General features: G+C 38.8%; 1 protein-coding gene across 4 annotated transcripts in view; it reads right to left on the bottom strand.

Annotated features, from left to right (window-relative positions):
* Window positions 1-277: 277 nt before the first annotated feature.
* The window catches only part of STAM2 (signal transducing adaptor molecule 2), a 35,377-nt gene continuing 22,533 nt past the window's right edge, over window positions 278-13,121 (bottom strand). For all 4 annotated transcript variants that reach the window (XM_039495108.1, XM_039495110.1, XM_039495112.1 and 1 more), the window contains 6 exons: window positions 11,881-11,963; window positions 10,383-10,470; window positions 8,396-8,450; window positions 7,488-7,641; window positions 5,567-5,736; window positions 278-2,938 (listed from right to left, as the gene is read on the bottom strand). In XM_039495108.1, coding sequence (XP_039351042.1) covers window positions 2,710-2,938; window positions 5,567-5,736; window positions 7,488-7,641; window positions 8,396-8,450; window positions 10,383-10,470; window positions 11,881-11,963 — 779 coding nt within the window. In that variant the 3' untranslated portion in view covers window positions 278-2,709. The remainder of the gene's footprint in view (window positions 2,939-5,566; window positions 5,737-7,487; window positions 7,642-8,395; window positions 8,451-10,382; window positions 10,471-11,880; window positions 11,964-13,121) is intronic.

The raw sequence follows: 13,121 nt of genomic DNA, 5'->3' as shown, positions 1-13,121 counted from the left end.
AAAGTTTACGCAATCTGTTTTTGACACCCATGAAACAAAGTTAAATACAATAATAAAAATTCTCATTTTAAAGTTGCAGAAACTTCTATTTTATATGAAAAAGCAAAAGTTATCTACTATTTACTTCCGATATAAGACAACAGGTATAAACCTAATGTGGAAATCTGAAGTTAAACAGTTCCTTTGGCAGCATATTTAGTTACAATCAGGCCTTAAAAATAAATATGATACGGTACGGAAGAATGGAGAGAGAAAACTGATCCCATTAACACCAAAATCCTCTAAATACACAATTTTAATAATCAAATATTTTACATTATCTACAACTTTCAGAAATGCCTATGATTTGGATTACAAGAGATTATAGGATGCCAAATCCCGCACTATCAAGTGTCAGGGGTTTCTGTTTTGTTTTTAGGAGTAAGTGTATATATATGCATGTGTATAAAATCTCAGACACAAATGGGTATATACACTATTTATACTTCATCTATTATAAAGAACAAAATTTAATCAAATACTTTAATCTAACTTAGAGCCCACTCTATTAATCCCAAATTAAGATATTGGGCAATATTTATACTGTCTCAAAGACTCTGAATCCAATAAAAAACTTTCCTTATATTTCAATGACAAACAAGAAAAACCTACATAAATGTTAAGGGGGTTTAATTTGATCAAATTATTTGGATCAAAATAAATCCTTGCATACAAATTTTCAAATAGCAAGAATTTTACACAGCAGCTTTTGAAATGAATTTTCTTGGTTATTCCCACCACCAAAAGAACACAAGGAATACATCATCAAAATGCTTTTAAAAGGTGTCATATTGAAGCACTTTACATTTATACTGAACACTTCACCTGGAAGGATAATGCCGAATTAAAACACTGGGGAGGAAAAACTACAGCTCCAGTTACACAAACTTGAGTATCAAATGACCAGGTACTGAATACCTTATTGTTCCAACATGAAGCTACATCTGAACAAGATCATACTAAATAATGTATTTAGTAAAAGTAAGACAAATGGAGGTGGCACCGAACAGATGGTGAGTTTTATTTTGGGAGAACACAAGGAGGATCTACCATGTAACAAGGTCTCATCTGGTAGAAAACAATGTACATCAAAACACTCATTTATGGACATGCTTTCAGATTTCCATGCATTTAACCAAGGTATTTTATCAAAAAACTTATTTAAACCCATTATTCTTCCCAGTTTAAATGTCAGCCATTCATAACAAAATTAAAAATATGAATAAATATAATCATATTAAGAAGCCAAGTAAGTAACCTGGAGGAGAGTGATGTGCAAATTTCCAGAAGTTAAAATAATAAAAGGAAAGAAATCCCATATTCTTGGAAGATTATCCAACTCTTGTAGTTCATTTACTCTTCTCTAAAAAAACCACCCATAAATATTAAAGTGTCAGGAAAAGTCTCCAGATCTTGTTTCTTTTCCACTGAATGCTACAGGTCCTCATGTATGAGGAGACTCCTTTTTTAAAGGCATGCTTGTTATTTTCAGAGTGTATCCATTCCTTATATCCAAAGAGTAAAACAGTCCAACTAACAAAGGACCTTTGCTTTGGATCCACAGTGGTATAAGTATACATTCTCAGATGTATTGATTTAGACAAGCGAATGGTGACAGTGAGAAGAAAGCCTAAAGACGAGAGCTTTCTGGTCCAGTAAGGTAACTTATGCTCCTGAAGCTCACCTCCACCATTTTCGGAGCAAACAAGGCAGACTCCCACAGGCCCTTGATAAACAGCACTACTGAGCCTCTCTCTAACCAAAGGGAATGAGACAGGTCTCCCACATTTAAACAACAAACATAAAGGCAGATTTCACAAAATTGCCAGCTAAGTAACCTGCAACCTCAGAGCACCTGTTACTCTGCAGCATCCTCTACCCACAAGATGCTGGGAGTGCAACCCCTTCTGGAGAAGGAGCAAGAGAAGCTCCCTAGTAACACACCCCCCCCCCTGCCCCGCAATTCCTTGTAAGGGAAACAGAAAACCCCCTTGGAACACCAAATCAAGTCTGGCAACATTGGGGGGGAAAAAACCCTAGAATTTTCATATTGTTGTATTTACATGGTCCTCATTGCCATAATATCAAGGAATAGTCTCCCTCTCCTTTCACACTTGTTTTATCATGCAATTGTTCTATTATGCAATGCATCTCATAAAGCAGAACTGCTTATGATGCAACGAACAGAACTATAATTTGTCTAAACCATTGGGGTTTGTTGGAAGAAATACTACTGAAGTGAAAAGATTCTCTAAAACAATGGAATGGAAAGGACTACAAAAAGAACAGATAAAGCAACTTAACTAGATTTTATATCACCCTTTCAGGTTTCCAGAAAAAAAAAAAGAAAGGATTCTCTTTTGAGTTTAGATTTGAGAATGATACTCCATGAGATTGAAAGTTTTAGCTGATGGAGGCTACTTAAGTGGGGATTGAAATCATATGACTTTTTTGATATCATTAGCTCAAACTTGTCTTTAGAACGATTCTGAACTGTCAAACTTGAAATACATTTAACTCTGAAATAATCGCTTAGCTTTATAATGCAGCAAATTGGGTTGTTTATTTTAATCAAGGGAAAGTGTACTTGTATACCAATGACAGGCTATTTAAATCATGAGGATCACCAACATTTATGAATGCTTTTAGGAATATGAGCTTGGTTTATTTTCAAAGGAGAGGCTGTGGATGGTAATTTGTTTGTTGCTGTGCAACTGAATGAGGTGGAAGTGCCACAGGATAGCCTGCTCCTTGCGGCAAATTAGATGAAGAGTTCTGATAAGCTGACATATCCACAGACATTCCCATATGCTGGGTGTAAGCAGCTGTATTAGTAGCTGACTGAAGGCCAGAGTTCTGGTTCATGTATCCGGAGTTTGCCACAGAATCTGGTCCAGGGCTGCAACAGAAAAAAATCATTTTAAAACAGCGACAGTTATGATTACCAAGTTCGTTTGCCTATCATACTATAGTATCAGAGGGGTAGCCGTGTTAGTCTGGTTCTGTAGAAGCAGCAAAGAATGTATGGCTTATAGATAGACTAACAGATGTTTGCAGCAGCATGAGCTTTTGGTGTGAATATACCCTCTTCTATACAAGCAAGCAGTATTTCAATTCAGGGCAGCATATATAATAAGCAAGCAGAGAAGGAGAGATAGAGATAGAGAGGTCATCAAGGAGGAGGAGGGGGGGCCTGTTGCTGAGAGCTGTGCCAAAGAGGAAAGGAGGAGGAGTGTGGTGGCTCTGTAGCAGCCATCACAGTTGTTTGTTAGTTAGTGGAGAGTTGGTGGTGTTAAATTTGTGAATGAAAACAGTTTCTCTCTCTTCTCTCTGGGGTCTAGTCTTTTTGGTTTTTTTTGGGATGATGGCTTAAAATCTGCTTATGTGTGTGTATGCAGGGGAAGTTTGTGTTCTTGGTTTTGCATATTCACATTCCTAATGTCACGGTTGTGAGTTTTTGTCCTTTTCCTTAGAGAGGAGACTGTGCAGGCAGAGGGTGCAGAGCAGCATCAGGGGGCATATGATGCATATATTATATTTGGTGGTGTGGTGTGTGTGTGAATGAGTGAGGTGGTGGGGGGCCAGATTCTGGTGTGTGTCCTGTTGCTGGTGTTTGGTGTGTGAGATGGCATGGCATCTTGTTTGTTGTGTTGTTGCATGGGTTGGTTCCTGAGCTAGGTTACTGTGTGCAGTTGCTGCTGAGAGCTGGCTTCAGGTTGGTTGTCTGTCTTTGTCGCATGTCTGCTGGGCCTGGTGCCTGCTGCAGAGTGTGTGTGTCATGTGTCAGGATGGGTTGGATGTGGGATGTAGATGGATGATGATTGGGTTTGAGCTGAGATGGACAGGCAGTGGAGTCCAGTTGGGCATTCTTTCTTGGTTTCTTTTGGCTGCTTTTCAGGCAGGAGGAACTGGCTGGTGACTGGCTCTGTTTTTCTGTTTCTTTCATCTGGTGCTTGAATGTAGAGAGTGGTTGAGGGTGGAGATTTTCTAAGTGTTGGTCTCTGTCTCTGGGGGTTAACTCAGATATGATGAAGAGATCAGCATCATCTGGTGTCTTGGGGCTTGATCATCTGGCCCCATGGGGCTGGAGGATGAAGATGGAGCATGGCCATCAGACTGGGTTCACCATGGGGTGTGGTGTGTGTGTACCCACCCTGGTGTTACCACCACTGGGAACTGGACCTCACAGTGGACTGACCAGGGGTGGTGGACCCAGGGGGGGGGTGTGACAAGAATGGGTGTATGGTGGAATTTTCTGGTCATCATCCTCTCATTCATCCAGATGACAGATGTCATCCATCATCTCCAGACTCTATCTCATCATCACACATCATCTACATCTCTATCCACATCTAGAATCTGAAAAGAACCAACAAGACCACTCGCCTCCGCCAAGACCTCACAACCTCCATCCACCTCACCCTGGAGCTAACTACACAAGGTGAAACCTAGGTCCCCAGAACACAACACCAAAACCCTACCCACAGCCACCCTATGCCCGCCCATACTACAAGCTCCTCCAACCATCCTCCTCCCTTCGCCACTCACTCCACTGCAACCTCCACACAACACAGTCACCACTACACAAAAAATACAAACAACACTGCTCTCTCCACAGCAGACAAACCAACAACCCAACAACTCAGCAAACCACCAAACTACACACCCCCCACAAGAAAACCAAACAGATCACCAGAGCCAGCAACATACTCCAGGCCTCCTACCATGCCAACTCCCAACATGCCAACACAACCCACAAGCACACACATCCACCACCATCACACCAGCTCACACCCATTCACCCCCACTCATCACAACATTCACCAACACTAAACAACAACACTCTTACAAAGGCATACTTGGCCAGCACAAACCTCAAGTCTCAACAAAAACTCTCACCAATGGCACATATACTCACCCATACACTGCAATCCCAACCTCCTGTAGGCTAACATCAGAACCCCAACAACACAAAAACCAAGCAAACCACAGAGCCACAACCATATACAGGACAAAAAGCTCAGACTCCAATTATTGCCATCACCCTGAACTGCAAGCCAATTCTAAACACAATGTAATTAGCACATTAGGAATGAACCAGTTTAGGACTAGACAAATTAAAACCGATCTCAGACACTATGGGAAAGGATAAGAAACCCCACTGGATTTCAGCCTCTTTCTGACACCTGCCTGCTGTAACAGGAAACTCCGATCCACAGCTGCCTCACAGCTGCTCCACTGCTTCCTATTCCAAGCTGCTACAGCCTTGCAGCAGAGAGAAAACTGCTGCTGCCAAAATCATGCTTTGCTAACACCCATCTGTTTGACACTAAGGAAAGAGACTAATCATGCTATCATACTATAAGCCATTTCAAAAGTGATTTGATTTTTCACATTTCTGAAGTAACAAAAAATAGAACAAAAAATGTTAGTGACATTTAATATTCATTAAGAATTTAACCACCTCTAGACTTTTAATCTGTCTGGGGGAAATCAAGTTTTATATTAAAGTCTTGCTAAGTGTTACCTTAAATATGAAGCTTGCGCAGGCTGAGTTGCTCCTGAAGAATTTATAGTTTGAGGCAGGGACCTGAGCTGGCCCATCTGATCAGGTCCTAGACTGTAGCCTTGGGGAAGAGTGACTTGGTGCATACCCTGAACCATGTAGTTTCCACCATGTGGTTGTACAGAATATGGCTGTAAATGAAACAGAACACACCATGCATCAACTATCTCAAAGAATGAAACTCTCCTCCTCCCTTCCCCCATCTCCCAAGCAGGGGATGGAAGGGAATTTAACAAGATACACAGTATCTATGTATCAGAAACTTTGTTAGAGGAAGATCAGATGATGTTCATTTGAAGACATTTCTAGCTGCAATAAGGTATGCAGCTCCCTCAGGTGATAAATGCACTGCCTACATTCACACTGCCTCATTTTTCTAACTATTCCACCCTTAATTTGCACTGTTGCTATTTCAAATCACACTGTAGGCAAATGTTTTCAGGAGGAGGATGTGGTGGTGATTTTTAACCTGTACCTCCGTTGTACATACACTCTAAGAGACTTTGTAAGTTAGTACATTTCATAAGCTAGGAGATAAATAAACAAGGTATACAGCAGGAAAAAAGTTAATATAAGGTTCTTATAGCAAGGTTAAGTCAAGAAATGCAGAAATTAACACTAAGGAGGCACAATTCACATTTGACAAAGGAGAAACTGAAGTTGAGAGACTGTTTATCGGGTTATTCATACTGGTGAAATGTTGCTTCTTAAAGACATACTTAAATTAAAAGAACATTTCCACTGTGTATTAAATGGCATGTATCTTATGTAAATAACTGATTTTTCATAAAGTCTTTACAATTCAAGCCACAGGCAGGGTAAGCCAATGCAGTATACACACAAATCAAATATGAATATTGCTCACATTGGTTTTGTATTTGGAATGAAGTATACATACATACATACATAGATGGAAATATATAACTTTGTGCAATACAACTGTGCTTAGCACCATTTTGCTGTTTTTTCCACAGCAGGAAGCAGTATCTCAGAAGAGATCAGCAATATTAAAAACTCCAGCTGTCTCAGGTCCAGAATTTCCTTTCTCCCCCGAAATATAATGAATTTTTCATCATTTTCAAGAGTTTAAGGCATGGCATAATAGTTAACTGCATCTTCTTTGATGTGGAGGTTGCTATGGTAACTATTCTTTTCACACTGAACAATTAACGTTCATTTAAAACCCACCTAAAATATGCAGGCACATTCTACTTTTTCTTTCTAAGTGTGTCCTTTAAATACGCCTTGCCTTTTCTCCATTTTTTGCGTTCACAAATGAACATACGTTGGGCACTTAAGAGTTCATTCTGAATCCAATATTGGAGTTATTTAACCCACTAATGCACAAAGTGCTTGTTACTTAAGAGGGGAAAAAACCAAACAGATAATGATAAATCCAAAGTGATACATCCAAAGCAGAATTACTATATCTGGAAGAAGTGCACTGCCCTCATGATGCATACCATATTAGAAAGTTCAATCATGTCCCTGAAAATAGACAGAAGAGTAACATTTTCTTTTGGGATTAGGGAAGGACATATGACTCAGTAAATCTATCCATCTGTGAAACACACGAGTTTAAAAAAAAAAATTTGTTGAGTGACTGTCACTGAGAAAACTGGTTAACTGCGTTGTTAAACTTCAACCGTCAGAATACAACGTCCTACTAACTGTACAGCAAAGATTAACAATTGCATTTTAGTGCTAGAAGATACCTATTTTGTTCTAGTACATTTTATTCTACAAGATTTAATGATTATGAGGAAACATCAAATCATTTAGAAGCTAGCAATAAAGCCTGTTCTCCTTTATGCTTTGTTATCACCCATTAAAAAGAAGATGCATATTAGGAAAGCCTCTGTTTTCTGAAAAGGGTACTGACCTGCACTGGAACACCAGCTGATGTGGGTGGATAATGTGTTGGAGGATGGACCTTTGAATAGGCTGAATACATAGGCGCTTCATTCATCAGTTTATTATAGAGTTCCAAGGCCTCTAGAACTTTGACATTCAATTCAGATAATTCTGAATGTTTCCTGATTAAAAAACAAACAATTTACTCAAAACTCCTTCAGAGTTACTTATACCTCTGGATATTTTGCAAACTAAGAAGTTCTTTAAGCACAGTCTTAACTAAATAAGAAAAGAAAAAAAAAGACATTTATTTGTATTTTTAAGATGTCCAGCTCCATTCCCAGTTATCACACTGATGGAACTTGGGAAGACAGGCAAGAGAAGAGGTTGGGGATCCTTCTTACAGTCAAATTGAAAAAGCAACTCTGTCAGTCTCTCTTTGCTATCTTCTCCTTTTACCCATTTATCATCAAGTCTCCTCAAAGGTCTAGGAGAAATCACTGCATTTGAGTACATTCCTTTATCGATAACAGTAATCAGCAAATTGAAAATTAGGCTCATATAATTTTAGATACACTGCTACTGGTGTCAATGAAAAATTGCAACTGTACATTTCTCCCTATTTAGATTGGAAGCTCTTTAGGGCAGGAACTGTACCTTATTATTTACTTATACGGTACCCAAAACACAACAGGGTCCGGATCTTGTTTGGGGCCTGAAAATCAAACTAAATATTAAAAAGTTAAAACAAATAAAGAGTGAGCTTGTCAATTTTCTATTCTATAAGATTTTCTATCTTAGGTAGGTGAAAAAGAGCACAGGTATAGTAAAATGTGGTAATCCCATGCCCAATCAAAAACCCTCACAAATAAAGATGAAGCCTACGTAACAGTGTTGTACTCCTTGTTTGAAAACAAGAGAAAGATTATGACTCACGTATCAATCTCTTCTAGTTTTTCATCTATCATAGGACCCATCTGTTGACAGATGTCTGTGAAGACAAAAGTGTTAATATATTATACAATTAAAACTTTAAGCCTAGTCCTGGGTAAGAATATATTTTAGCTGAGTACAGCCATATTAATAGAAATATTATAGTATTTGTCTACTACCTAGTCTTTTTTTTAAATTTGCTCTTAATTTTAAATATTGTAATTGAAGACAGCCAATAATTTTCCAGTTATTCCAAAAGAGGCAGGGAATCAAGAATTAGTTTGCTATATAAACTAAAACTACTGCCTACAAACAGCATTGAAATTTCTCCAAATTTCTCAAATAATCCTCTCAAAACTGCTTCATCTACATCTAATGAAAATCAATTACTTTAGAGTTACAGTATAACATAATACCACCAATGAGACTACATATTGCATGACTTTTAGGAATTAATGCTGTGACACCAGAGATTTAAAAGTCACTAAATATATTGTCAAGAAAAGGATTACAATGTAAAATACACCTTTCATCTAATTTCTAAGTGTACACTGTCCATTAAGGAAGAGATATTTAATAAGACAGAAAATATAATGCCACCATATAAACCTATGGTGTGCCCACACCTTAAATACTGCATGCGGTTTTGGTTGCTCCATCTCAAAAGAGATATATTAGAATTGGAAAAGGTACAGAGAAGGCCAATAAAAATGATTAGGGCGATGGAACAGCTTCCATATGAGGATAAATTAAAAAGGCGGGGACTATTCAGATAAGAAGAGAAAACAAAAGGAGGATAGGATAGAAATCTATAAAATCATGAATAGTGTGGAGAAAGTGAATAAGGAAGTGTTTTTTTTTAAGGGGTAAACAACACATGAACCAGGGGTCACGCAATGAAATGAATAGGCAGCAGATTTAAAACAAAAACAAGGAAGTACTTCTTCACACAATGCACAGTCAACTTGTGGAACTCGCTGCCAGGGGGATGCTATAAAGGCCAAAAGTATAACTGTGTTCAAAAAGAATTAGGTAAGTTCATAGAAGATAGGTCCATTAGGGGCTATTAGCCAAGATGGGCAGTGATACAACTCCATGCTCTGGGTGTCCCTAAACCTCTGACTGCCAGACACTGGGAATGGACAACAGGGGATAAATCACTTTATAAATTCCAGTTATGTTAATTCCCTCTGAAGCATCTGGTACTGGCCATTGTCAGAAAACAAGATACTGGGCTAGACAGACCATTGGCAATACTGGGTTACACCATTCTCATTGTTTTTATTTATTTTTTTAAAACAGTGATATAGTATTTTAAAACATCTATCCAACTATAGTTCACCCAGTCTGAAGAAAGAGATTTAGTTGGGTTATATGCTCCTCCACCCTCTTAGCATAATTTCTAAGAACAGAAATGGCATCAATTTTTTCCTTCCTTGCACACACAAAAAGATATTGATTAGTTTAGGGAGTTTTTGTTTGTAAATGTGTGCATGAACATGTTCATACGAGACACTCCAGGGGAAGCTCTTGACAGATAGCAAACACATTTTCATATAGCATAACAGGATTTGAGAATATCAAACACTATTACCAGTTTCTTTACCCAGAGTCACTTGTTCCTCCGGGACAAACAGCTCCACCTCAAGCAGAGTTCTGACAGCACTCTGACAGCATGGATCCTTCAAAGTGATGTTGTCAGTGCCCTAACTTTCAGAGGCTGAGCAAGTCACTTATGCAATATATAACAATAATTCTGTTTAAGTAACAATTGCAGATTTTGGTCCCACCATATACTAGCCTAACACCCCCAAGACCCAAATATCTATTGGAGCCTTCTATCAGTACAGACCAAGAGCACTTTTACATTTAAAGCCCAGAGACCTATCAAGTAAAATGTGAGAAACAAACAAAAACAAACTATGCTTTTGTTATTAGCTGTAGAATGAGATACTGAAGTTAGCATGTTTAGTAATACTCATAAGAATACCTTCTAAGTCTAGAAGATCTGGTGAATCAGGCTTTGCATCTGTAGGATCTATACTCTGAAGTACCTGCAGCGCTCTATCCATTTTATCCTGAATGACAGATAAAAGATTTTTAAAATGTAGTTATTTCTAAAACATAGCACAGAGTTCTCTAGTTTTCGTTTCAAAATGGAAAAATGCCTTTTTCATAAGGAGATCTACACAAGATTTTTCTCCACTGTCTATTTTCACCAGTCAGCACAGAAAGATGTTGTGATAGCAGAGAAGTCACCCTAGCACACCTCTTTCAGTCAGGTGTGGTGCTGCAGCCTGGCTCTACTTGAGCTTCTCTTCACCTGGGTTATAAGCAAGTCCAGACAGACCTTTTTACTGAAGAACATCCCTTTCCAAGAGTCTCATCTATTAATGACAGTAAGAAGCGTAAGGCAGACCGTACTCAGATGCACCTGGGAACATTCATCATCTTGGGCTCAGTCCAACTACTTTTGCCTTCAGGAGATGCTTCTTTCCTGTGCCTGGAAACAGTCTCTTTTTGGAACCCCTTCCAGTTCCGTCTATAGATTACTCCTTTTCAGTCCTTCCTTAATGAGCTTTCCCCCTTCTCTCAGCTCATTCCCAACTGGTTGGTGGGGAAGGGGAGCCTTGCCCTGCCCTCTGTGCAAGGCTCCTGGTCCTGGACTCTTTAAGGTACAATGACAGGATTTCCTCCCCACCACTGAATCCTGGGACTGCTTTCTCTCTACCCATATCCCCCTTAGGTCCTTATATCTATTGCTCAAACCTTAAAGGGACACTACTGCCCTTAAGTGGCAGACTACCCCACCACAGATGTAAGGACTAATATTTTCATAAAACTTGTATAAAACACTTAACACCACATTTTGTATCCATTGAAAGTGTCTGCTTCCAGAACAAGATATTAGAAGGTACTAGTGGACTCAAGGGTGTTTAAGGCTAGACTGGCAACACTCAAAGAGTATTGGAGAGCCAAGCAGCCACATGCCAACCTTTCACACCTCCTCTATACCCCTCAAAAAATGCATGTGTTCTGGAATGCTATATTCAGTGCTCTCCCAAGAGAGTTATTTGAAGAAAAAGGAAATCTGCAATTCCTCCCTCATACACAGACTGGCTGAGTGAGCTCTCTACTACTGCATTAATGGAAAAAGTGACTCTAATAGAAGCATGTGGAAAAAATACAAGGAAGTCTAGTCACACATGAAACTATTGCAAATCTTTGCAGTTTAGTATATATTAGTTTCTGATACTTGTTAACTACATTCTCACTTATTTATCTATTTAGTCGCTTCAATTATTAATGCCCTACATGACCTCTATAGGTACAGGTGTCCATCCTCCCGCACCCCCCATGGTTTTGTTGTGAACACTGTACTTTATTATTTATATGCTAGTTTCACTTTGTGTCTGTATTTCTATATATTTTGTTTAATTATATGTAATATAAAAACAATCAAAAAAGTTTTAAAAATGACTGCATACCTCATCTATATAAACAGGTTCAGGTTCTGCTTTCTTAACTTCTTCTGTAGTATCTTCAGTAACAGGGGCTTTATCCACAGTAGCTAAGAGAACATGAATGTCAGTTTCTTTTCTTCATCTTTGTTACTATACTATCCTAAAAATATACCCTCCTATTCTCAAAAAACAAATATTCAACACTGCATAGTTTAAACTGTTTCCTTAGGCCTAAGTACAAATACACTCTTTGATGTCAAATCTTTAAAGTAAAAGAGAACTTAAAAAAAGCAAATGACTCCCAGAAAGTCATGCTCTTAGGTCTTCGAAGCAGGGAGAAAACATTGCATTACAGCAAAATAAATTCCAAGTTGATCAGTTTCTGAATGTGATAGGTTCTACTTGGAATTCAGTCCACTGTTCCTTGGACAAACATTCAAAACTGTGAATCAGACTCCAGCAAGGCTACGTGTCTATTTGACCTCCACCAGTTTCTAAAACAACCGCATCACTCTCACACATTTTATATCATGGAATTTTAAGATGCCTGTGTAAATGCTTAGAATTACTCACAGAGACAAGGTGGGTGAGGTAATATCCTTTATTGGACCAACCTCTGTTGGTGAGAGAGACTTGTCTCTCTAATATCTTGGGACCAACATGGCTACAATAACGCTGTATACAGAGAGTTACTTCTGAAGGTACTGGTGTGAATCAAACTATCAATTTTTACCTTAAACTGAGTTAGGGTATGTCTATACTACCTGCCGGATCGGCGGGCAGCGATCGATCCAACAGGAGTCGATTTATCGTGTCTAGTCTAGACATAATAAATCAACTCCCGAGCGCTCTCCTGTCGACTGCCTGTACAAGAGATGCAGGCAGAGTCCACGGAGGAGCGGCAGCAGTCGACTCACCGCAGTGAAGACACCGGTGAGTAGGTCTAAGTATCGTCAACTTCAACTACATTATTCACGTAGCTGAAGTTGCATAACTTAGATCAATCCTCACCCCCCTGCAGTGAAGACCAGGCCTTAGACATGAATGAGCATGAATATAATTCAGAGTTAAACTCATGTCTAATGGCACACAGAGTCCAAGCTATATTCCAGCAACATTTTAGGTGGTAGGTTATTGGATTCAAATATAATTTGTTCTTTATGAGAGACTAGAGTACAAGAAACAACAGAACCAGCTTTCTGTAACAGGAAAGTACAGTGGTTTAACAAAAAGGAGACAATAATCAGGGGTGAAAATTCTGGTTC

This window comes from Mauremys reevesii, linkage group 11 (genome assembly GCF_016161935.1).
Source record: "Mauremys reevesii isolate NIE-2019 linkage group 11, ASM1616193v1, whole genome shotgun sequence".
Lineage (NCBI taxonomy): Eukaryota > Metazoa > Chordata > Testudines > Geoemydidae > Mauremys > Mauremys reevesii.
This window is presented reverse-complemented; position numbering and strand designations above follow the sequence as displayed.